Source organism: Sinohyriopsis cumingii, unplaced genomic scaffold (genome assembly GCF_028554795.1).
Source record: "Sinohyriopsis cumingii isolate HCF-2022 unplaced genomic scaffold, ASM2855479v2 utg002811l, whole genome shotgun sequence".
Lineage (NCBI taxonomy): Eukaryota > Metazoa > Mollusca > Bivalvia > Unionida > Unionidae > Sinohyriopsis > Sinohyriopsis cumingii.
In genome coordinates this window covers 2396-28552 of record NW_028316309.1, presented here as the reverse complement: position 1 = coordinate 28552, position 26157 = coordinate 2396, and the positions used below count along the sequence as shown (strand labels likewise).

The following is a 26157-nucleotide window of genomic DNA, read 5'->3' as shown; positions in this document are numbered from 1 at the left end:
TATCACAAATGGAAATCATGTGACCGATCACAGAAGGTAGAGTGCATAGCAGAGGACAACGCACGGCAAAAGGAGATATGGCAATTCAAGAATCAGTATGGTTTATCTTTTTGGCTTGTTTCTATCTATCCAGTTGTGTGGACAACGACAGGTATGTCTTTTATTTTTTTATTGTTTAGCAAAAGGATAGTCGAAACATCTGATCATTATTAAATTCAAAATTACTACTTTATGTTCTTCTTGTAAGCCATTTCTAATATTAGCCAGTTATGAAATGCTTTCACTTTTCGTATGAAATGGTTTCAGTTTAACAGATAGCTTTACTGGAGCACAAACATAGACAAACACGCATGCGCACTTTAGCAAATGCAATAAAGTCTCTTTCCTATATTTTTAAAAAAATCTAACATATCTTGATTTGTTTCAAAAGACATCTCTGCAAAAAACTGAATTTCTGATGAAACAAACCATGAAAATGATGCTACTAAAGTACTAAATCAATGGAGGGGTTAAACTAGTTGAAACCACAGACCATATATATATATTCCAAATTTTGACTAAAAAGTTCGATTTCAAACAAAGACAGCGCAATACTTAAATTACATTCCTCCACTGAAGTTGAAATGTACAGAGATAAGCAAGACTGAGAAATCGAAACAATCAAACATTTTAGTAGTGAGGCATACTATTATCTTCCAAAAAGAAACAGTGAGTATGAATTGAATAATGCTTCGCAGAAAATGTCATTGAGTCCAGAAAATGTCTTTAATATGATGTGGAATGCTAGTACAAGTGTACATTTAGAGATTCATACTAGCAACATGGCGGCCAGTGTAACTGGTGGAGGAACAACCTGGGAAAAGCCCAGTAAAAACCACTGACTCACGGAAGATACTGGAAAGCTTTTCCGCATACTCGATGAGCCAAGCCCGAGACTCGAACCCACGAGGAGAGAGGTCGAACGGAAGTGATCGGTAAGGGCCAACTGGTGCCCCAATATAATTATTAATTATTATATTAAATGCAATATGCATATTTGAGTAATATGTTTAACCGCCTAACACTAACACACGAATTTCATAATTTCCTAGTTGGTAATAAGTACTCAAGTGTTTGGTTCAAGAAGTGTCATTTCCATGAAATAGTTGTCTCTCGGTAGCCCCACTGTACACCTGTCTAATGGCATTGGTGTGAATTGTGTTATATTCAAATGTCATTGGTGTGAATTGTGTTATATTCAAATGGCATTGGTGTGAATTGTGTTAAAGTCAAATGGCATTGGTGTGAATTGTGTTAAAGTCAAATGGCATTGGTGTGAATTGTGTTATAGTCAAATGGCATTGGTGTGAATTGTGTTATAGTCGTCATCATAAAGTGCTGGTTATGGCCAATGCAGATCTTGGTACATTTTTTTGGGAGCTACTGTAAAGGATTTTCAAGTCTGGCTAGAATCTATTTTATCTGCAACACCGTGTGCAGAAAAACAACTCATGTTAGGAATGCTAATCATCCGTCCGATATTGTAACATAACTTTAAGAACGGTATTTGAAAAATAATCCACAACAAATAATTGCGAATCCAGTATAAGAAAAAATCAGTGACGCCGTTTCCAAAGTCGGTCTCGTATTTTGTTGCCTTTGCCATGTTCGCAACAATAAATCCAGACATTAAAAAAAGTTTTCTTTTTATTTTCAGTAATGAATTTATTGATTTGCAAATAAGGAAAAATTGCACTGTTTTACTTTTCCTTTTATAGAGCATTCTCAATTTAAATGATAAGGGTGGTGGTGGTGGTGGTGGTGTGGGGTTTAACGCCATTTTTCAGCACACGATAAGCTATGTATGGCGGCCAGTATTAATGGTGGAGAAAGAACCCGGGAAAACCCCAGGAAGAAACACCGACCCACGAGAAGCTACTGGCAAGCTTTCTCACATACCCACATTGGTCGAATCCGAGACTCGAACCCACGTAGACAGAGGTGAGATGGCAGTGATCCGTAACGGAGAGCGCTTTAGACCACTCGGCCACTCGGGGCCCCAAATAATAAGGGACTAACCCGCAAGGTATGAATCGCGACCTTGACCTTATAAATAGTGTCAAGCTGATTTTTCTTATCTTCTAATTATAGTGAAAGATTTTCAAAGGCATGTGCATAGACAGACTATATGCGTTCAAACACTTACCACACTGGTGTGCCCAGTTTAGCTTATGCTATCTGTAACCCTTTAGTTTGAGGGTAAACAAAAATATGCAAACTTTCCGAACAGTCCACTGCGCAGAACATGTTGTCAATGAATACGAACGAATTTACAATTTATATTATGGGAATTTATAGTCAAGATGAAACTGACATGATGACAGGTTGAAAATAAAATGTAACTACCAGAAATGTAATTTGCTCTTCTATTCCAATGATTGTTTGAGCATCTATACAGGACGTGAATGAAACTACGCGCTACCACTTTGTCACGCGACATTAACTTGATTTACCCTGCCTTGTTACTGGTTAGACCCGATATCCAAATATGACGTAGGAATGTATGGAATAGTAAATGTTGCTATATTAATGACCATACCTTGTATACTGTTATATGTTACACGAGTTTCTAAACAGCTCAACGCACTTCGTACAATTTATGCAATTTATGACATATTGGAGGAAGCAAGATGCCGTTAACATTCTGATTGTCTTGGATTTCACATTTGACAGAAAGGTATGTTTAGAATAAAAATTCCCAAATATATACAACATTTGGACCATTATCTTTATTTGTTCTATCGTACTTACTGAACATAGCCCATTATAATTATCTATATCTTCGTATTGTATCGTATGCTTGTATTTAGCGATGACTTCTATACCATAACAGTGGTTGTTCTGATCTTATCTTGTGGTCAATGGTGAAATCCAAGGCTATCCGAATTCTAACGGCAATGGTAACTGCTTAGTATGCTCCCTGCGTTGCCCTCCGTTATACGAAGTCATGTGAATACCGACGTCATTGTGTCACGTCATCAAAACGAATGGCCTCATATGGAGAGATTTAGTCAACCTAACCGCGGCACAGTTATTCCTTTAATAATCTTTTTATTAGTGACACAATGTAAACTTTACTAATACTTTCATTTTAGCTGTAGTAGTCGTTGTTTTGTGTTCAAGCTTAACCACTGATTCGGTCATATAATTATTTTTACAAATATTTTTACTAGTGGACGAAGATGAATGAAAAGGGTGCACGCAATGATATTTTGTTAATATTGCACATTTTATACTGCGTCATCTCAAAAATGCATTCTCCAATCGATTCCTTGATAAATTTTACGTCGAAATTGATATGAGGTGATGTACGACAACCTAATATATAGGAAAAGGTTAGGACGAAAATAACACACTTCACTTTTCGTCTTAATAATTCATGACCGATTTGGTGGTTAAGCTTGAACACTGTGTCACTAACAAAAATTTGGCTAGGAAGAAGAGCTAGCCTCCCATAGCAATAAAAACACGTGGGTTTGGGGCAAGTAGAATATCTCAAAAACGGCTCGGATGACAACCATTTTCAATTACATCAGCTTGTTTAGTACACACTGTTTTGCAGAACTGTCATCTAGGAAATGGGCTTGTGTTTGCACTGTGAGCATCACATTGTGTCAAAAATGACCTTCGGATATGAAAAATGCAGGTATAAATTTGAGGTTGGGATGCATAAATTTCTTCTCCTATAAACTGACATTGACTTCTCTGGTCAAGTGGATAATATTCTTATGCTATATTTTAATATAGGTATCAAAAAAAGGAAATTATTTACCTCACTTGTGTATTTGAATTTTTATGAATTTTTATACTAGGTCGCTGATTACGGCATCACATTTGTACATACAATCTGGCCCCTGCCCCCCCCCCCCCATAGCGGAGGACAACGCAGGGAGCATACGAAGCAGGGAACCAGACTACAGCAATTGTATCTACCTTAAAAAAATCCCTCTCTCTCTCCCGATAAATACTGATCTATCCCTAATCTCGTATCAAGGTTTCCAAGTACAACGCCAACAACAGTTTTGCCATTGGAAGCTTGTCATAGAAGAGGCAATGACTGCTACTGGCCAAAAACTATGTCTCTTACGTACACCCTTAGGAATCGGATTCAGCCACCAGTGTTCGAGCACTAAATAAACATGAAATTCGGCAGAGGGGAGCCATTCATTCGTATTATGGAGAGAGCAGCAGATAGAAACCGAAACTTTGAGTAAGCCAAAGTATATATTCAAAATCAATTAGTACTCACACTCATGCGCACACATGCACAAGGAATAATAATAATAATAATAATAACTGTAGTTTGAATGTCTACTCATTTTAAAAGTTTAAGTATATGCTTATATTTGACTAAAATATATCATGCTGAAGGAGTAATCATTGTCTCAGTTATATTAAAAGCATGATTGTTTAATATTTTTTGAAGGTTTGTATGCAAGTACACGGTGTATGGCCACTTTATCCACGACATGATGGGCCTGGCTGGAGAATATGATAATGTTACCTCCACTTACTGGTCATTACTTGTTAATAATCAATCGGCGAGCACAGGTAACCATCTCTATCTCTCTCTCTCTCTCTCGTTTGAATTGCTTACACTTTTTTGTATGATATGTCTTCAGTTTAACGAATAACTTTACTGGATCACACACACACACACACACACACACACACACACACACACTTTAAAGCATGCAACCAAAAATTTATTTCCTCCACTTTTAATTTGTTTATCTAGTCTTCCTTGATCTGTTTAAAAAGACTTCTTGGAAAAACTGATTTTCTATACTGAAAAAAGTATGAAAACGCTGCTCCTGAAGTACTAAGTCAATGGAGGGGTTAGAATAGTTACAATGCAACTAACCATGTATTTTATTTCACAAATATTCCTTCTCTTGATAGCCGTAACTTCTATTAGCATCAATCATTGTCTATGAGAACATATCTTCGGGACTGTTGATGACAACCGTGTCACAGTTCCGGTAATCGTGATACCTCAGAAAACTATCAACTTCCATCTTTGAACAACTATAAAATGTTCTTCATTTTACCCATTAAGTACCCAACCCATCACTCATGTGCGTACGTGCGCGCGCGCGCGTGTGTGTGTGTGAGTGGTATGTGTGTAACGTGGAGGGAAACGGTAAATTAGCCACAGTAAGAATGACATCACTGTTCTGTAAATGAGTTCACTGAATAACCATTATGGAGATAGATACTTTACTTGTTACAGGCCAATGATTTTGAAGTTCCAGTTTAGGACAGGTTTAAGCGATTTCGGACATAAAATTGACATTATGTGAATTTGTCTAATCTTTTCTGTACATAATACAGCTTATGTTATTCATTTATCATGAACATTAAAAGAGATGTATAGACAAAACAAAATTTGTGATTTGTTTCAAGTGGGCGGAAAGAACGATTTTGATTGGGCGTAGGAATATGTCCAGGCTGTCAAGCCGAGACGTTTGTTCCTACGCGGTATCAAACGAGTTCTTTTCCCCGACTCGGAACAAAGCACATATGTGATTTTATATTTATTACATATCACCTATTTATTCATACATTCTTTTAATTTTTATGTATACTTAAAAATGAATTGATTATTTGGTGTTATATGAAATATATTATTTAACTCTCAGAAATATCCGCTTGTACATAACCGGGCCTATGAATAGATATATATATATTGTGCAGTTGCGTCATCGGTCTGTCTGCATTGCAGATATGCCAATTTACTCTTTAGCTTTTAATTTTTTTAAATAGTGTATGGGACATATGAATGGATTTAAAATGCTGTAATAGGCAGGTAGATTTTTTTCCCCCATACTTCTCAAATGGAACATATGTTTTGGATCAGTAAGTGATGCTTTTTCTGACACATGCTTACTAAATACACACACTGTACTTGTTAAACCAAAAGGTGATAATTTAAGCATATATTTTTAAGAAAACGAAAATATGGGTCTTTTTCTGGGCTAGAATTTTAATATTTGTTTGGATATTTTTGACAAGAAAATTCTCAACAATATGGCGCTGTTTTATTCTCTTTATTTTCTGCTTGAGCAGTCGCCAGAATTTAAAAAATAAACAACATACACTCCCCTGCATGCAGCCTAGTGATGAGTTTTAGCAATATTGTAACAAGATGTAATTCTTATAAATTTGCATCACGGTCAACAGAGCAGCTGTTGAATTGAAAGTTCCATCCTTTAAAATTGCTCCTTAAAAATAATTTTAAAAACCTCTGAAGCTGAGATGGATTTTGGGTAAGTTTGGAATTTTAGACGATTTATATCGTGGAATTTCTCTTCTCTGTGCCATCATTGTTGTATCTTGACCCAGATCAACGGGTGGACGTTTCAGCAATGTTTGTGCTTCGACTTCTTAAACCTTTTTGTTTAAAGAGGTTGCCCCCAGAATCCAGCACTTTCTGACAATTGGCAAACTCATTTAAAATTCAAATGCTGTAGCCGTAGTTACTGTTCCTTAAGTATATGATTATCTTGATATAGCTATCTGAGTCTTTCTTATTTTGTGTGGATTTTTCTAATGTTGCAAAGTACGCTCTCTCTCTCTCTCTCTCTCTCTCTCTCTCTCTCTCTCTCTCTCTCTCTTTTGTTTGGTGTCAGTTTCCACACCAGCTTCATATGATAACTCTTTGTGAAACATTCTGTCCAAAACTGAAGTAACTCTAATTTCACTGCGGTAGATACCGTGTAATGCCCATAAAATCTTATTTGCTACTTACGGTACTCTCGTAAGTTTATTATGACTACTTTCAAATGAACCAAACAGCTTGTTTAGTTCATACATAGACAAATTTATTAAATGTAAAGCTCGGGCATCTGCGACATGAGAGTGCATTGCTTGCTGACAGTCAAAACTAGTTCATAACAGACAAAGGTTCCCGCATAAACTTTTCCTGGGCGGAGGGAGCAAACATGTAGTGGTCAACCATTACATTTTACGGCCCACCCATTTATAAAGGTGAAATTTGAGGAGGGGTGGGGGTGGGGGTGCTCATGATAATAGACTTGAATAGCTTTAGACGCTTTAGACACGTGTAGTGCAATATGAAGCAGTGCAGTACGGGAAAATACTTCACGATTCTAGCAAAGAAAAGTTAATTAAGAAAAAATAAGCAGATAACAATAAACGGGTATGTAATAAAATGTTTTGAATGCAGCATACAACAACGGTATGACGTAAAATCTTTTGTATGCGATTACGTTACTACCATGATATCATATTGCTAATAGGATGGTTTACTGTTGATCTATTTATCTATCAATCTATCCATCCATCCGTCCATCATTTATATCTTAGATGCAAGTTTAACTAAGATAGAAATGAATACTTGTACTGTTTTTATTTGTACGTTCCAACCGATTTGTCTGAGACATTTTCTCGTGGCAAAAACACTCATGAAAACAACGTACATTAAGGCGGTACGTGTTTTCTTTTTATTCCTTATCTCAAAGAGGATGACTGTCATAAAGAAACATTGCATTGCTGAGATTATTTTTATTTTATATTTTAGGTGTGACTTCTCTCTATCCTAAGGATGGGGACGCCATCATATTAAATTTTACACAAGTTTTCAACAAGGATCTTGCATTTGGGCCCATCCCATCTTCGACACACCAATCACCTCTCATTGGGTGATCTGCAGTCTATCACTGATTTCAATGTCTGATTCAAAATGTTTACCAACTGTCATTCTTTTTCAAAACTAGTTTAATTGCAGCATCATAGCTTGCATGCTGCTGTCTTTGTTCCTTCAATGCTGGATTTATATGAATATCAAAATACATTTTGGAAATAGATATTCTTCACTTTGTATTTGATTTTTCCATGAACATTAAACATTATTGTCTAATTAAATAATGACAGTTACGAATACTTCTCGAGACAGACAATACAATCCCAACAATGTGCAAATGACACCATTTTCAGCCATAGTTAAGGTACTTTATTGTGTCAGACGTTTGTATTTCGCACGGTTTTGACTGAACAGAAGAGGGGCATGATTTGATGTTGGGATTCTAGTGATAGACAGCTTTCAGGTTAAACAAATCTATATTAAGCTGGTTCATCCAATTCGTCCAATCCTCATTTCGATTTTTCTTTTAAAACCACACTTTTATGCAGTCGCCGCAACCGAGTTGAATCGAATAAAGTTCGAAAATAAGGGGAGTAGTACAGAAAAGGTAATTTTGAAGCCAAATACAATAGACATTGTTTTATTCCTATAACTCAGTTGAACGCTCCAGTTATCATAAAAATAGAGCAATTACATAAAAGATTTTTTCAAAAAACAAAACTGTTAAAAATAAAACAACTTTTACACGTACAACCTGTTCAAAATTGTGAACAAAACATGTTAAGGTTGACGACGACGATGAGTGAATGAACAGATACAGCGCAGAGAATGGTTTGTAATATTTGCAAAATCATCTTAATTGATCATTAAGGACGGCAACAGCTGGATGTGGAATATTTTATTGGCCTTTAACAGAAAGAAATGTGCAGGAGATAGAAAAATCGACTTTAGGATTGACTTTTTTTCCGACACAACAAATGGTATATAAGAGTTTAAATCAAAGTATCAGATGTTGTGTAATACACATGTTAGTTCAAAACATGACAACTATTAGACAATCTGTTTCTACTGTGGACGACACTGTTAAAATGTAGGAAAATTAGCTTGGTATGACTGATGAAAACATCATCACCATAAGATTTCATCAAATTATTTCAGACTCAAAGTTAGACTGAACTCTGTTGATGGTGGTGATGGTATAACTGTGTTACCTTGTAAAGTGATGATGAAAACCGATAGCATTGTTTGTTACAGCAGCAATATGATTAAAGTCACGGATACCACATAAACTAAGAAGAAATACTGCCATGAATTCTGCGGAGGTAAAATTTTTTATAGCTACAGTCACCTCGTCAGAAGATAGACCACTTAGTAAAAGGAGGGAACATGGGTAATAACTGTGTACACAAGAAGACCACACATTGTGTCATTCATGTAATCTCAACATCACATGATTTGAAATGCATATAAAGAAATGTTTGGTAATCAAGGTTGTGGCTTCAAGACCTGGTACAATGTACTTTTTGAAATATTGAAAGCTTTTTAAAACCTTTCTCCATTTCTGATTCTTTTCGTTTCCGGATTTGCATATTTGATTACAACTTTAAAGACAAGCCGGTTAATGCTAGACTAATCAAAATGACATGGTCAGACATTGTCAGAAACACAAAGGAATGGAGTTTTCAGCCGGGTGATTAAGTTTTGACTCTCGTGCCTGTATCTCAAAATCCTCTTCAGACAAAATTGTAGGGTCCTTATACAACTGAAAGGAAAGTAAACGACTTAAATTGTATCATGTAACACTCTTCGGAAACAGAAATAAAATAGTGATATAAATATGTTAAAGGAATATTTTGATTGGGGTAGCCCAATTAGTTATTCAAATAATTTAGTTGTACCTGTCCCACACAGTGATGATTTAAACGATGGAACGCAGTGTATCTTGTTTAACCAGTCTTCGGAATTGAGAAATATTAAACAATCTGAACCAAGACTTTCACATCTACAACCATAAGAAGAGAGTGAACTAAACTAAATCAGCTATTATGTGAATATGAGCACGTGCTTCCTGGTGTTCCTACACGGGAAAAAAATCTATCATGACATCGAGATTATATTTTATATACCTGTGCAACAGCATTCTTACAAGATGGATCCTCTCAAGCATGAATGTTTGAGAGAAGAAGAAAAAGAAAGTCAATGTTTATTGGAGAATGATTTTATAGCACCAAGTAGCCGAATCAACGTATATTCTTTGCTTAACCAGATAATACATTCAATGTCAACAAAACTGATTCATTTTTCAATACCAAATTCCACTCACGGAAAGATCAAAAGAAATTATGGCATTCTCAACTTAAAAACAGACTTAATCAATATAAAGCGATAACATTTTTAATGAAAATTTATCCGTCAAGATTCCAGCGTTGACAGTTAATTTAGGTAAAAGTGAGTTTTGCCGTGTTTGTGTCACATTTGTAGGTCGTATTGTGGGACATGGTCAAGTTAAACTTGTAGAAGTTAAAGGCTGGCTGTCTCTAAATTCCCGGTGCATATTAGTGAAAAATCTCTAATACGACTTTGGAGTATGGATAATTAAGGAGTTTCTGATTTGTTGAGTACGAAATCGGACTTTCATTGGTCAGCAACATGTCAGGAATCTTTTGACAAATTAATGGCGATACTTAAAGAAGCACCAGTTCTTTCATATCCAAATATAAATTATTTAAAATGTATTTTGATGCAAGTTATGTAAGGATTGGTGGAATATTGATTCAAGATCATAAACACGGTGTGCATCATCCAGTGTGTTGTTTTTCCATAAAAATGAATAAATAAACAAACTCCAGATTCCACAATTGAGAATTAATGATTGGTTTTGATACTGGCTTTGCAACATTTTGAGATGTATCTAAGTTCAGCTCCTTCTCGGATTATTGTTTTCAGTGATCACAACCCCATTACTTTCATTAATAAAAAAACCCAAATATCAGATATTGTTGCGATTAAGGAATATAACAATGACACTAGACACATCAAGAGAAATGATAATGTGATTGCAGTAATTTGCAGATGGCCTCTCTCGTCTAGAGAACTATTATATCACTTTATTTTTTGTACATTTTGTGTCTTTCGTAAAACATTTTCCTATGTAATTTTAATTATTATAATATTATATGTATATTTGACTAAAATGTACAAGAACACTTCATTTTATAGATCTCGTTTTCATTTTGAGGGGAGGTGTTAAATATATTTATTTTATATTATGTGCCCGACTTTTGTCTATGCTTGTGGATAGAGTTTCTGTATAAATTGACTTTTGTCATGATTTTTAAGTAGTAAACATGACGTGTACTGGAATTCGAATTCAAGGGCTAGTGGCATTTAAATGATGGCTGGACCAATTTGAGTAACGCGAGATTACAAGATCAGATTCAATTGTGTGTTGACAGTATTGTATTTATTTTCTATATATCGTTGGAGTCTTGTATTCACCTTAGCCTATATTATTCCACGTAGTATTTTCCCCATGAATCGATGAACAATAGAACGGTAACGTCGTAAACATTGTGGATATAGTTTTCTTTCGATTGTCAGAGAAAATTAAGTCAGTGAAAAGATGAAGCTGTCATGAAAGATTGGAACACACATGTCATTAACCAATGTTGTCAATACGTGTAAATGTGTTCACTGTTATATGTTTTGTATTGTACCCAACAGTTACATTGTTTTCTCCGTTCATTTTTCACAGTAAACTTTGGATTTGCACATGAAGAAGAGAGACTGACCTAGACCTCACTCATTATTAAATGTGAGTAAATGAATAAGTAGATCAGGTTTACTAAAGTGTTGATTTTTTAAAAAAAAATGACATGGTCTTGTGTGATTATTCTCCCCCCTCCCTCAAATTAACAACATGAATCATATAAATATAGCGAAAGAGACCGAGTGCGTTCTATAGTTTTGACAAAATTTTTACAATCGCACAGCTGCATTACCTGAACAAGGTCGGCCTTGCTGCCTGTAAAAATACAATTGAAATTCCCACAATACTTTTTATTTTCAGGAAATGCACTTAAAATATACATATTTCTTCATTTACACAGATGTTTTCAGTTCTAAAAGGTTTATGTTTGTCTGTCATTAGATGAATTTATCTGTCTCTCGATTATGTTAAATGTGCCACACATGACTATACAGTCATAAATGAAAGATTAAACTAATGTAGATATCCACAGTAACATCCGTAAATGTTAATTCATACACGCCATATCGCCCCCTTATAGTACTTGATTATCGAAAATATACTTGATGAACCTGGTTGACTTTAACTATCAAAACAAATGCGCAGTTTTCTAATCTTGAAACCCGGGACCGATTAAATCACGAATTAGAGATGATAATACTGCTAAGATCAATTGAGAAAAGGACCTAATTTTGTATTTGGAACTGAAGGGAATGATAGGCGCTACACTGTTGTGTGTGTCAACAAGCTTAAAAATATGCACCCAAACTTTGGGACATCCCCAGACACTATCATATCGCACGCGCACAACAACAAATCTCTCTCTCTCTCTCTCTCTCTCTCTCTCTCTCTCTCTCTCGGTTGATCGTCAAAATCGTAATCATGTGGTAACGTGTTCGATACACGGCCTGACTCAGTGTGTCCGTTAGAAATGTACTGAACCCTTCATGTCTCGGCATGATATAGCCAAAAAAAGTTCTAAATAACAATTAATCAACAGACTCCCTGGTTGTCTTAGGTACGTTTTCTCGTATCGTCAACATGTGGTTTCTTGAAGTCATAATAAAGTGTCACGCCAATACTTTTCTTTAGCAGAAAAGCAAATAAATGTTTTTGATGATTAAAACATTTATTTTTTTTACTTATTTCGAAAACAACCGAGATAAAGTAATATCTGTAAAGGTTGGCACCAAGACAAGGGGGGTCTCAGCCTCTGAGGATACATTAGTTGCCATCTATAAGCTAGGCAGAGTCTCGCAAAGACTAATCATGTACCCTCTCGTCTAAAAGTAATCGGAACCGGTGAAAGACCATAACTGTTCCGAGTTTGTACCAACCTGTCACGAACGACTTTTTTCAATTTCGCTTCTGGTTGGTTGTGACTTTTGTAATACAGTCCCAAGCTGATGCCCCAGCTTGATGTTATTAGCCTTATCCATCTTTACAAAATGACGATGACCTGCAGAGAAATATGCAAACGCATTTTTAAATCAGCTACAGTTTCACGATAAACATCAAAATTCTTCTAATTAAAATCAGATCTTCACTGTCCTACGTGAAGATCTGACGACGTCCGCTTAGGTGTCATGTTCTGGTGACCCATGTTTTATTTATTACCATAATCGTTAATTGTATCAGCCAATCAAATGTCTTTGCGTTTGGGCGACTGATCAGTATGGCTGAAGAACATCAATGTGGGCCGAACGATTTGATTTACTTTCAGATTTTGAAAGCTGCCTTTCCTGAACTTGACCAATAAGCGGTCGTTGTAAAATCTTCACGTAGGACATTGGAGATCTGATTTTAATCAAATTGCCTAGATAAGATAAGACAAGATAAGAATTTTTTATTTCAGACTACATAGTCCATACATTTAAATTAAAATATCGATGTAAAGTAAAACCATTGTAAACATAAAAAATATATATAATATTTGTGCAAGTATACAGATACATCTACGCAATTAACTGCGCCCTGCATTGTTACAAATGAAATTAAGTGGCATATTTAAAGAATAATTTGTTACATCTGCTAATAATATAAGAATTTATATGAATGTCTTAGTTCCAAAGAGATTTCAATATACAGTTCTTACTATTAGATAATCTTGTCATCATTGAGAACACATATTTTCTCATTACCTCATCAAAACTGAATACATTATAATTTACAAACATGTTGGAGGCACTGTTCCATCTAGGTAGACCTAATAGAAAACGAAGACTATTATTATAACCAATAACTAGTTTTCTTTTCATACATTCACTAAAGTTTGCCCACAGAGGAGCACAATACATAGTGTAGCAATACGATTTGAATAAACTAATTTTGATATTCAATTAACAATTCTTAAATTTACGTAGAAGCAAGTTTGTTCGAGTACACAAACGCCGGTAATGTCTCATCATATCTTCATTATCCAACCGATTGGATTTCAAAATATGACCCAAATACGTATACCTGTTGACGTACGTAAGAGCACTGCCGTTAACATGTACATGAGGAGGAGATGGTAATTTGAAAGAATTTGGCTGAAAGATCATGCACACTGATTTTTTTGTATTATATATGATATCATTCTCAAATGCGCATTGTGCGCATATTTTTAATAATTTCCTTAAACCGGTGATAGACTTATCAATGACATATCATCAGCAAAACTAAAATTGTTAAAAACAATACATTTGGTTGCAGACGTAAGCCCACGTAACACTGACCCAACTTACGATTTAACTCGTCTATATATATTAAATAACAAAGGGGAAAGAATATTCCTGCCTCACCCCACTGGTTACATGGAAAGCGTTGGATATTACACTTACTAATCGCACATAATACAACTGTTTTCTATACCAGTTAACTAAAATATGAACTATGTAGACAGGTATTTTAATATCAATCAACTTTTTAAAGAGTGTCCAATGACTGACCCTATCAAATGCCTTACTAGCGTCTAAAAGGCATGCAAACACTGGGCTGCCATGTTCTACGTAATAGCTGAGAGTTTCCTAAAAGGCATATAGACATAAATATGTTGAATACTACTTTTTGAAACCAAACTGATTATCAGGGATTGTGACTTCACATCTTTGCAGTATGATGCATTCAAATATTTTTGAAATAATAGTCGTAAGAGCTATAGGACTGTAGTTATTATTGTCCTCCAGGTTTCCAATTTTACTTTTTAGTGGCGGTATAATTGTAACTTTTGTGAAATTATCTGATACAAAGTTATGCACAAACATACAATCAAATAAAAAATATGACCCTAGACATTTACCACTTTTTTGTCTTGTTATTGCACTTTGGATATCAGATAATGTGATTACCTTAATACAAGTAGAAGGGGTATTCAATGCTGAGAGCACAAGCTTCTTACTCGATTCATTTTTAACACTATGGAGTAAGTCTTCAAAATGATTTTTCCACATGTTGTATATATTATTCTGACCATGGTTCCCATAATACAGATTTCTAGTTTATTGGAAGATATCGTAGTATTTTGTTTAACTTGCTTCCAGAATTCACGTTGGTTGACATTTTCAAATTTTTGTGCTAACGAGTCTGCTCTGTGTTTTACTTCCTCCTCCTTACACGATTTAAGAGCGTACTTAAACGTAGAATGTAGCTTCTAACATCTCTTGGACTCACTCTTATCACAAATGGAAATCATGTGACCGATCACAGAAGGTAGAGTGCATAGCAGAGGACAACGCACGGCAAAAGGAGATATGGCAATTCAAGAATCAGTATGGTTTATCTTTTTGGCTTGTTTCTATCTATCCAGTTGTGTGGACAACGACAGGTGTGTCTTTTATTTTTTTATTGTTTAGAAAAAGGATAATCGAAACATCTGATCATTATTAAATTCAAAATTACTACTTTATGTTCTTCTTGTAAGCCATTTCTAATATTAGCCAGTTATGAAATGCTTTCACTTTTCGTATGAAATGGTTTCAGTTTAACGGATAGCTTTACTGGAGCACAAACATAGACAAACACGCATGCGCACTTTGGCAAATGCAATAAAGTCTCTTTCCTATATTTTTAAAAAAATCTAACATATCTTGATTTGTTTCAAAAGACATCTCTGCAAAAAACTGAATTTCTGATGAAACAAACCATGAAAATGATGCTACTAAAGTATTAAATCAATAGAGGGGTTAAACTAGTTGAACCATAGGCCATGTGAGGCCAGACAAAAATATGTTTTCGGCTGCGGTTTTGGTTCAAATTAGAGTAGGCATGTCGTTTTATGAGAAGATGTGTGTACATATCCTTCGTCATACTTTAGACTTGCAACAATCTGAACTTTAAACGTTATCACGCAATTAGACTGGCCAAATAACTGGATGGTGTGCGTAGAGAGTGTGACAATCATATATCTCTCTCTCTCTCGCCTGCTAAATTCTTTAATTTTAAAAAAAGGTTATTGTTTACTCTCTGTCCATAGTTATATCTGAACTAATGTGTAATAAAAAAATTGTGGTAGATCAGATATTTTCATAGGTAATTTTGGAGGTCGGATATGACCCCTATTCCCAGTTCCAAAAAAGAATTATTCCAAATTTTGACTGAAAAGTTCCAGTTCAAACAAAGACAGCGCATTACTTAAGTTACATTCCTCCAATGAAGTTGAAATGTACAGAGAGATAAACAAGATTGAGAAATCGAAACAACCAAACGACATTTTAGTAGTGGGGCATACTATTATCTTCCAAAAAGAAACAGTGAGCATGAATCGAATAATGCTTCGTAGCAAATGTCATTGAGTCCAGAAAATGTCTTTAATATGATGTAGAATGTTAGTACAAGTGTACATTTAGAGATTCATACAAGCAACATGGCGGCCAGTATAACTGGTGGAGGAACAACCTGCGAAAAGCCCAGTAAAAACCACTGATTCAAGGAAGATACTGGCAAGCTTTCCCACATACCCGATGAGCCGAGCCCGAGACTCGAACCCACGAGGACAGAGGTGGGACGGAAGTGATCGGTAAGGGCCAACTGGTGCCCCCAATATAATTATTAATTATTATATTAAATGCAATATGCATATTTGAGTAATATGTTTTACCGCCTAACACTAACACACGAATTTCATAATTTCCTAGTTGGTAATAAGTACTCAAGTGTTTGGTTCAAGAAGTGTCATTTCCATGAAATAGTTGTCTCTCAGTAACCCCACTGTACACCTGTCTAATGGCATTGGTGTGAATTGTTATATTCAAATGGCATTGGTGTGAATTGTGTTATATTCATATGGCATTGGTGTGAATTGTGTTATAGTCAAATGTCATTGGTGTGAATTGTGTTATATTCAAATGGCATTGGTGTGAATTGTGTTAAATTCAAATGGCATTGGTGTGAATTGTGTTAAAGTAAAATGGCATTGGTGTGAATTGTGTTATAGTCAAATGGCATTGGTGTGAATTGTGTTATATTCAAATGGCATTGGTGTGAATTGTGTTATAGTCAAATGGCATTGGTGTGAATTGTGTTAAAGTCAAATGGCATTGGTGTGAATTGTGTTAAGGTCAAATGACATTGGTTTGAATTGTGTTACAGTCAAATGGCATTGGTGTGAATTGTGTTATAGTAAAATGGCATTGGTGTGAATTGTGTTAAAGTGAAATGGCATTGGTGTGAATTGTGTTATAGTCGTAATCATAAAGTGCTGGTTATGGCCAATACAGATCTTGGTACATTTTTTTGGAGCTACTGTAAAGGCTGTTCAAGTCTGGCTAGAATCTATTTTATCTGCAACACCGTGTGCAGAAAAACAACTCATGTTAGGAATGCTAATCATCCGTCCGATATTGTAACATAACTTTAAGAACGGTATTTGAAAAATAATCCACAACAAATAATTGCGAATCCATTATAAGAAAAAATCAGTGACGCCGTTTCCAAAGTCAGTCTCGTGTTTTGTTCTGCTGAATAGTCACCCTTTGCCAAGTTCGCAACAATAAATCCAGACATTAAAGTTTTCTCTTTTTCTTCAGTAATGAATTTATTGATTTGCAAATAAGGAAAAGTACACTGTTTTACTTTTCCTTTTATAGAGCATTCTCAATTTAAATGATAAGGGACTAACCCGCAACGTATGAATCGCAACCTTGACCTTGTAAACAGTGTCAAGCTGATTTTTCTTATCTTCTGATTATAGTGAAAGATTTTCAAAGGCATGTGCATAGACAGACTATATGCGTTCAAACACTTACCACACTGGTGTACCCAGTTTAGCTTATGTTATCTGTAACCCTTAAGTTTGAGGGAAAACAAAAATATGCAAACTTTCTGAACAGTAATGAGCAGAACATGTTGTCAGTGAATACGAACGAATTTACAATTTATATTGTGGGAATTTATAGCCGAGATGAAACTGACATGATGACAAGCTGAAAATAAAATGTAGCTACCAGAAATGTATGTTGCTCTTCTATTCCAATGATTGTTTGAGCATCTATACAGGACGTGAATGAAACTGCGCGCTACTACTTTGTCACGCGACTTTAACTTGATTTACCCTGCCTTGTTACTGGTTAGACCCGATATCCAAATATGACGTAGGAATGTATGGAATAGTAAATGTTGCAATATTAATGACCATACCTTGTATACTGTTATATGTTACACGAGTGCGCACCCCTATGCATTTCCTACCCAGCTAGTTCGCCCTATTTTTGTCTCCTAATGTACAGCTTATGCCAGCTGTCATCAAGAATTCTTCAAGTTTCTAAACAGCTCAACGCACTTCGTGCAATTTATGCAATTTATGACATATTGGAGGAAGCAAGATGCCGTTAACATTCGGATTTTCTTGGATTTCACATTTGACAGAAAGGTATGTTTAGAACAAAAATTCCCAAATATATTCAACATTTGGACCATTATCTTTATTTGTTCTATCGTACTTACTGAACATAGCCCATTATAATTATCTATATCTTCGTATTGTATCGTATGCTTGTATTTAGCGATGACTTCTATACCATAGCAGTGGTTGTTCTGATCTTATCTTGTGGTCAATGGTGAAATCCAAGGCTATCCGAATTCTAACGGCAATGGTAACTGCTTAGTATGCTCCCTGCGTTGCCCTCCGTTATACGAAGTCATGTGAATGCCGACGTCATTGTGTCACGTCATCAAAACGAATGGCCTCATATGGAGAGATTTAGTCAACCTAACCGCGGCACAGTTATTCCTTTAATATTCTTTTTATTAGTGACACAATGTAAACTTTACTAATACTTTCATTTTAGCTGTAGTAGTCGTTGTTTTGTGTTCAAGCTTAACCACTGATTCGGTCATATAATTATTTTTACAAATATTTTTACTAGTGGACGAAGATGAATGAAAAGGGTGCACGCAATTATATTTTGTTAATATTGCATATTTTACACAGCGTCATATCAGAGATTCCTTCTCCAATCGATTCCTTGATAAATTCGTTGTAATTGATATGAAGTGATGTACGACAACCTAATATATAGGAAAAGGTTAAGACGAAAGTAACACACTTCACTTTTCGTCTTAATAATTCATGACCGATTTGGTGGTTAAGCTTGAACACTGTGTCACTAACAAAAAGTTGGCTAGGAAGAAGAGCTAGCCTCCCATAGCAATAAAAACACGTGGGTTTGGGGCAAGTAGAATATCTCAAAAACGGCTCGGATGACAACCATTTTCAATTACATCAGCTTATTTAGTACACACTGTTTTGCAGAACTGTCATCTAGGAAATGGGCTTGTGTTTGCACTGTGAGCATCACATTGTGTCAAAAATGACCTTCGATTATGAAAAATGCAGGTATAAATTTGAGGTTGGGATGCATAAATTTCTTCTCCTATGAACTGACATTGACTTCTCTGGTCAAGTGGATAATATTCTTATGCTATGTTTTAATATAGGTATCAAAAAAAGGAAATTATTTACCTCACTTGTGTATTTGAATTTTTATGAATTTTTATACTAGGTCGCTGATTACGGCATCACATTTGTACATACAATCTGGCCCCTGCCCCCCCCCCCTCCATAGTGGAGGACAACGCAGGGAGCATACGAAGCAGGGAACCAGACTACAGCAATTGTATCTACCTTAAAAAATCCCTCTCTCTCTCCCGATAAATACTGATCTATCCCTAATCTCGTATCAAGGTTTGCAAGTACAACGCCAACAACAGTTTTGCCATTGGAAGCTTGTCATAGAAGAGGCAATGACTGCTACTGGCCAAAAAATATGTCTCTTACGTACACCCTTAGGAATCGGATTCAGCCACCAGTGTTCGAGCACGAAATAAAGATGGAATTCGGCAGAGGGGAGCCATTCATTCGTATTATGGAGAGAGCAGCAGATAGAAACCGAAACTTTGAGTAAGCCAAAGTATATATTCAAAATCAATTAGTACTCACACTCATACGCACACATGCACAAGGAATAATAATAATAATAATAATAACTGTAGTTTGAATGTCTACTCATTTTAAAAGTTTAAGTATATGCTTATATTTGACTAAAATCTATCATGCTGAAGGAGTAATCATTGTCTCAGTTATATTAAAAGCATGATTGTTTAATATTTTTTTGAAGGTTTGTATGCAAGTACACGGTGTATGGCCACTTTATCCACGACATGATGGGCCTGGCTGGAGAATATGATAATGTTACCTCCACTTACTGGTCATTACTTGTTAATAATCAATCGGCGAGCACAGGTAACCATCTCTATCTCTCTCTCTCTCTCTCTCTCTCTCTCTCTCTCTCGTTTGAATTGCTTACACTTTTGTATGATATGTCTTCAGTTTAACGAATAACTTTACTGGATCACACACACACACACACACACACACACACTTTAAAGCATGCAACCAAAAATTTATTTCCTCCACTTTTAATTTGTTTATCTAGACTTCCTTGATCTGTTTAAAAAGACTTCTTGGAAAAACTGATTTTCTATACTGAAAAAAAGTATGAAAACGATGCTCCTGAAGTACTAAGTCAATGGAGGGGTTAGAATAGTTACAATGCAACTAACCATGTATTTTATTTCACAAATATTCCTTCTCTTGATAGCCGTAACTTCTATTAGCATCAATCATTGTCTATGAGAACATATCTTCGGGACTGTTGATGACAACCGTGTTACAGTTCCGGTAATCGTGATACCTCAGAAAACTATCAACTTCCATCTTTGAGCAACTATAAAATGTTCTTCATTTTACCCATTAAGTACCCAACCCATCACTCATGTGCGTACGTGCGCGCGCGCGCGTGTGTGTGTGTGAGTGGTATGTGTGTAACGTGGAGGGAAACAGTAAATTAGCCACAGTAAGAATGACATCACTGTTCTGTAAATGAGTTCACTGAATAACCATTATGGAGATAGATACTTTACTTGTTACAGGCCAATGATTTTGAAGTTCCAGTTTAGGACAGGTTTAAGCGATTTCGGACATAAAATTGACATTATGTGAATTTGTCAAATCTTTTCTGTACATAATACAGCTTATGTTATTCATTTATCATGAACATTAAAAGAGATGTATAGACAAAACAAAATTTGTGATTTGTTTCAAGTGGGCGGAAAGAACGATTTTGATTGGGCGTAGGAATATGTCCAGGCTGTCAAGCCGAGACGTTTGTTCCTACGCGGTATCAAACGAGTTCTTTTCCCCGACTCGGAACAAAGCACATATGTGATTTTATATTTATTACATATCACCTATTTATTCATACATTCTTTTAATTTTTATGTATGCTTAAAAATGAATTGATTATTTGGTGTTATATGAAATATATTATTTAACTCTCAGAAATATCCGCTTGTACATAACCGGGCCTATGAATAGATATATATATATATATTGTGCAGTTGCGTCATCGGTCTGTCTGCAATCCAGATATGCCAATTTACTCTTTAGCTTTTAATTTTTTTAAATAGTGTATGGGACATATGAATGGATTTAAAATGCTGTCATAGGCAGGTAGATTTTTTTCCCCCATACTTCTCAAATGGAACATATGTTTTGGATCAGTAAGTGATGCTTTTTCTGACACATGCTCACTAAATACACACACTGTACTTGTTAAACCAAAAGGTGATAATTTAAGCATATATTTTTAAGAAAACGAAGATATGGGTCTTTTTCTGGGCTAGAATTTTAATATTTGTTTGGATATTTTTGACAAGAAAATTCTCAACAATATGGCGCTGTTTTATTCTCTTTATTTTCTGCTTGAGCAGTCGCCAGAATTTAAAAAATAAACAACATACACTCCCCTGCATGCAGCCTAGTGATGAGTTTTAGCAATATTGTAACAAGATGTAATTCTTATAAATTTGCATCACAGTCAACAGAGCAGCTGCTTTCCGCGATACAGCTACCTTTATGTTGCAAATGTTTGTCATTTTTATCACCAGATTTACTAAACAAATTCGATTCCTCAGTAATAATCATAGAAAAATTGAAAGTTCCATCCTTTAAAATTGCTCCTTAAAAATAATTTTAAAAACCTCTGAAGCTGAGATGGATTTTGGGTAAGTTTGGAATTTTAGACGATTTATATCGTGGAATTTCTCTTCTCTGTGCCATCATTGTTGTATCTTGACCCAGATCAACGGGTGGACGTTTCAGCAATGTTTGTGCTTCGACTTCTTAAACCTTTTTGTTTAAAGAGGTTGCCCCCAGAATCCAGCACTTTCTGACAATTGGCAAACTCATTTAAAATTCAAATGCTGTAACCGTAGTTACTGTTCCTTAAGTATATGATTATCTTGATATAGCTACCTGAGTCTTTCTTATTTTGTGTGGATTTTTCTAATGTTGCAAAGTACGCTCTCTCTCTCTCTCTCTCTCTCTCTCTTTTGTTTGGTGTCAGTTTCCACACCAGCTTCATATGATAACTCTTTGTGAAACATTCTGTCCAAAACTGAAGTAACTCTAATTTCTCAGCGGTAGATACCGTGTAATGCCCATAAAATCTTATTTGCTACTTACGGTACTCTCGTAAGTTTATTATGACTACTTTCAAATGAACCAAACAGCTTGTTTAGTTCATACATAGACAAATTTATTAAATGTAAAGCTCGGGCATCTGCGACATGAGAGTGCATTGCTTGCTGACAGTCAAAACTAGTTCATAACAGACAAGGGCGCCCGCATAATTTTTTCCTGGGCGGAGGGAGCAAACATGTAGTGGTCAACCATTACATTTTACGGCCCACCCATTTATAAAGGTGAAATTTGAGGAGGGGTGGGGTTGCTCATGATAATAGACTTGAATAGCTTTAGACGCTTTAGACACGCGTAGTGCAATATGAAGCAGTGCAGTACGGGAAAATACTTCACGATTCTAGCAAAGAAAAGTTAATTAAGAAAAAATAAGCAGATAACAATAAACGGGTATGTAATAAAATGTTTTGAATGCAGCATACAACAACGGTATGACGTAAAATCTTTTGTATGCGATTACGTTACTACCATGATATCATATTGCTAATAGGATGGTTTACTGTTGATCTATTTATCTATCAATCTATCCATCCATCCGTCCATCATTTATATCTCAGATGCAAGTTTAACTAAGATAGAAATGAATACTTGTACTGTTTTTATTTGTACGTTCCAACCGATTTGTCTGAGACATTTTCTCGTGGCAAAAACACTCATGAAAACAACGTACATTAAGGCGGTACGTGTTTTCTTTTTATTCCTTATCTCAAAGAGGATGACTGTCATAAAGAAACATTGCATTGCTGAGATTATTTTTATTTTATATTTTAGGTGTGACTTCTCTCTATCCTAAGGATGGGGACGCCATCATATTAAATTTTACACAAGTTTTCAACAAGGATCTTGCATTTGGGCCCATCCCATCTTCGACACACCAATCACCTCTCATTGGGTGATCTGCAGTCTATCACTGATTTCAATGTCTGATTCAAAATGTTTACCAACTGTCCATTCTTTTTCAAAACTAGTTTAATTGCAGCATCATAGCTTGCATGCTGCTGTCTTTGTTCCTTCAATGCTGGATTTATATGAATATCAAAATACATTTTGGAAATAGATATTCTTCACTTTGTATTTGATTTTTCCATGAACATTAAACATTATTGTCTAATTAAATAATGACAATTACGAATACTTCTCGAGACAGACAATACAACCCCAACAATGTGCAAATGACACTATTTTCAGCCATAGTTAAGGTACTTTATTGTGTCAGACGTTTGTATTTCGCACGGTTTTGACTGAACAGATGAGGGACATGATTTGATGTTGGGATTCTAGTGATAGACAGCTTTCAGGTTAAACAAATCTATATTAAGCTGGTTCATCCAATTCTTCCAATCCTCATTTCGATTTTTTTTTTTAAACCACACTTTTATGCGGTCGCCGCAACCGAGTTGAATCGAATAAAATTCGAAAATAAGGGGAGTAGTACAGAAAAGGTAATTTTGAAACCAAATACAATAGACATTGTTTTATTCCTATAACTCAGTTGAACGCTCCAGTTATCATAAAAATAGAGCAATTACATAAAAGATTTTTTCAAAAAACAAAACTGTTAAAAATAAAACAACTTTTACACGTACAACCTGTTCAAAATTGTGAACAAAACATGTTAAGGTTGACGACGACGATGAGTGAATGAACAGATACAGCGCAGAGAATGGTTTGTAATATTTGCAAAATCATCTTAATTGATCATTAAGGACGGCAACAGCTGGATGTGAAATATTTTATTGGCCTTTAACAGAAAGAAATGTGCAGGAGATAGAAAAATCGACTTTAGTATTGACTTTTTTTCCGACACAACAAATGGTATATAAGAGTTTAAATCAAAGTATCAGATGTTGTGTAATATACATTTTAGTTCAAAACATGACAACTATTAGACAATCTGTTTCTACTGTGGACGACACTGTTAAAATGTAGGAAAATTAGCTTGGTATGACTGATGAAAACATCATCACCATAAGATTTCATCAAATTATTTCAGACTTAAAGTTAGACTGAACTCTGTTGATTGTGGTTATAGTGTAATTGTGTTACCTTGTAAAGTGGTGATGCAAACTGATAGCATTGTTTGTTACAGCAGCAATATGATTAAAGTCACGGATACCACATAAACTAAGAAGAAATACTGCCATGAATTCTGACGAGGTAAAAAATTTGATACCTGCAGTTACCTCGTCAGAAGATAGACCACTAAGTAAAAGGAGGGAACGTGGGTAATAACTGTGTACACAAGAAGACCACACATTGTGTCATTCATGTAATCTCAACATCACATGATTTGAAATGCATATAAAGAAATGTTTGAGTAGTGAAGGGGAATGAATTAGCCTCAATGGGAATTAGCATTACAGACCCACCCCCCACCCCCCGGGACGGATTAGCCTCAATGGAAATTTAACATGGAGAAAAATCGTGAGACTGTTTAGCCTCAAGGGAATTTAACATGGGAAATAGATTTTGGGACTGTTGAGCGACAAGGGGAATTGAACATGGGAATATGGGACTGTATAGCGTCAAAGGAATTTAAACAGGGTGGGACTGTATAGCGTCAAGGGAATTTAAACAGGTTGGGACTGTATAGCGTCAAGGGAATTTAAACAGGGTGGGACTGTATAGCGTCAAGGGAAATTGAACATGGGAAAAATTGCTGGGTCACTCTAGGGACAAGGGGAATTGAACATGGGAATAGAGTGTGGGTCTGTCTAGGGACCAGGGGAATTTAACATATGGAAATTGAACATGGTGGGTCTGTATAGCGTCAAGGGGAATTGAACATGGTGGGATTGTCTAGGGACAATGATGGTAGAGGGTCAAACACAACAGAGACAGAAACATACATACACTAGTACAAGCGTGAGATTTATATATAAAGCATTACCAAGACCTGAAATCTTGCTGGGGTGTCCAAAAATTTGCATAATTGTAATGATGCTATAAATAGCTATAATCAAGGAAATGTTCAGCGACAAAATGGATGTGACTAAAAGTAACGCTAAAATGACGAAATTGTCCCAGAATTTAAAGGAAAATAAACATATCCCCGAAAATTAAGTTACAATGGTTTAGACTAAAATGGATAAAATTAGTAACTACTTACAATATCAACTTGTGTGACGATCGAAAGAGAAGAAGGCGAAGAACTCTTTGGTATCGATACGACAGTCGACAAAGCCTCTGTCAGGTTCATGCTGCTGCTGCTGTTGCTGCTCTCTCTCTCTGCTGTTTCCGAAGTCTGTACTTCTCTGTCCATTCTTCTTTCTCCTTCTTGATTTCCTTCTTGAAGAGCTCTTCTTTCAGGTCTTCAGTGACTTTTAACATTCTCACATTCTCTATCTCCTCTGGCTTCGGTATCAGACTGTGTCTGACCCTATGCAAATTGACATAGGCTTTGTTCAACTTGGCTAATCTTGAGCACATCTTCGTAGGAAGATGAGTCGACAATGGATGGGCAGACTGGAGACTACCCCCGGTTCTATGGTCAAAGAGTTCTTCTTCTCTTTCCGAAGAAGCAGACCTTATCCTGCGAGAAAGCCTGTCATCAGAAGAGGCCGCCATCTTATAACCTAAACGATCGACATAGCTTCAAGTTCAAAAAAAAAATAATAATAATAATAAAAAAACATTTCAGGGCTGCCCCATACTCTCGAAAAGAAATAACATTCCATTGCCTATGATATGTTAGTCAGTTAGAAAAAAAAAACAGAAGTGAGTCTATAAGCACATGATTTCTTTATC

The 26157-nt window shown here is 35.7% G+C and overlaps 2 protein-coding genes across 3 annotated transcripts; both read left to right on the top strand.

Annotated features, from left to right (window-relative positions):
• LOC149770043 (uncharacterized) lies at positions 1-7868 on the top strand. Of its 2 annotated transcripts, XM_089949486.1 has the most exons (4): positions 1-151; positions 4034-4249; positions 4466-4590; positions 7583-7868. In XM_089949486.1, exons 2-4 carry the CDS (start codon positions 4179-4181, stop codon positions 7705-7707), a joined length of 321 nt encoding a protein of 106 aa, XP_089805612.1. In that variant the 5' UTR covers positions 1-151; positions 4034-4178; the 3' UTR covers positions 7708-7868. The 2 variants fall into 2 exon arrangements, with proteins under 2 accessions (XP_089805612.1, XP_089805611.1); XM_089949485.1 differs by lacking the exon at positions 4034-4249 and having other exon boundaries at positions 4-151.
• A 7181-nt stretch (positions 7869-15049) lies between these two features.
• Positions 15050-23466, top strand: LOC149770042 (cobalamin binding intrinsic factor-like). The gene is made up of 4 exons (XM_089949482.1): positions 15050-15198; positions 19555-19770; positions 19988-20112; positions 23182-23466. The coding sequence occupies exons 1-4, from the start codon at positions 15125-15127 to the stop codon at positions 23304-23306; spliced, it is 540 nt and encodes a 179-aa protein (XP_089805608.1). The 5' UTR covers positions 15050-15124; the 3' UTR covers positions 23307-23466.
• Positions 23467-26157: the final 2691 nt, after the last annotated feature.

What these genes read in the sequence shown, in the direction of transcription:
- LOC149770043 (XM_089949485.1), top strand. Translation starts at nt 78, where the DNA reads ATGGCAATTCAAGAATCAGTATGGTTTATCTTTTTGGCTTGTTTCTAT. An exon ending in AGTTGTGTGGACAACGACAG is followed by an intron (nt 152 to 4,465) that starts GTATGTCTTTTA and finishes TATTTTTTGAAG; the next exon opens with GTTTGTATGCAAGTACACGG. An exon ending in TAATCAATCGGCGAGCACAG is followed by an intron (nt 4,591 to 7,582) that starts GTAACCATCTCT and finishes TTTATATTTTAG; the next exon opens with GTGTGACTTCTCTCTATCCT.
- LOC149770042 (XM_089949482.1), top strand. Translation starts at nt 15,125, where the DNA reads ATGGCAATTCAAGAATCAGTATGGTTTATCTTTTTGGCTTGTTTCTAT. An exon ending in AGTTGTGTGGACAACGACAG is followed by an intron (nt 15,199 to 19,554) that starts GTGTGTCTTTTA and finishes TCTCGTATCAAG; the next exon opens with GTTTGCAAGTACAACGCCAA. An exon ending in GATAGAAACCGAAACTTTGA is followed by an intron (nt 19,771 to 19,987) that starts GTAAGCCAAAGT and finishes ATTTTTTTGAAG; the next exon opens with GTTTGTATGCAAGTACACGG.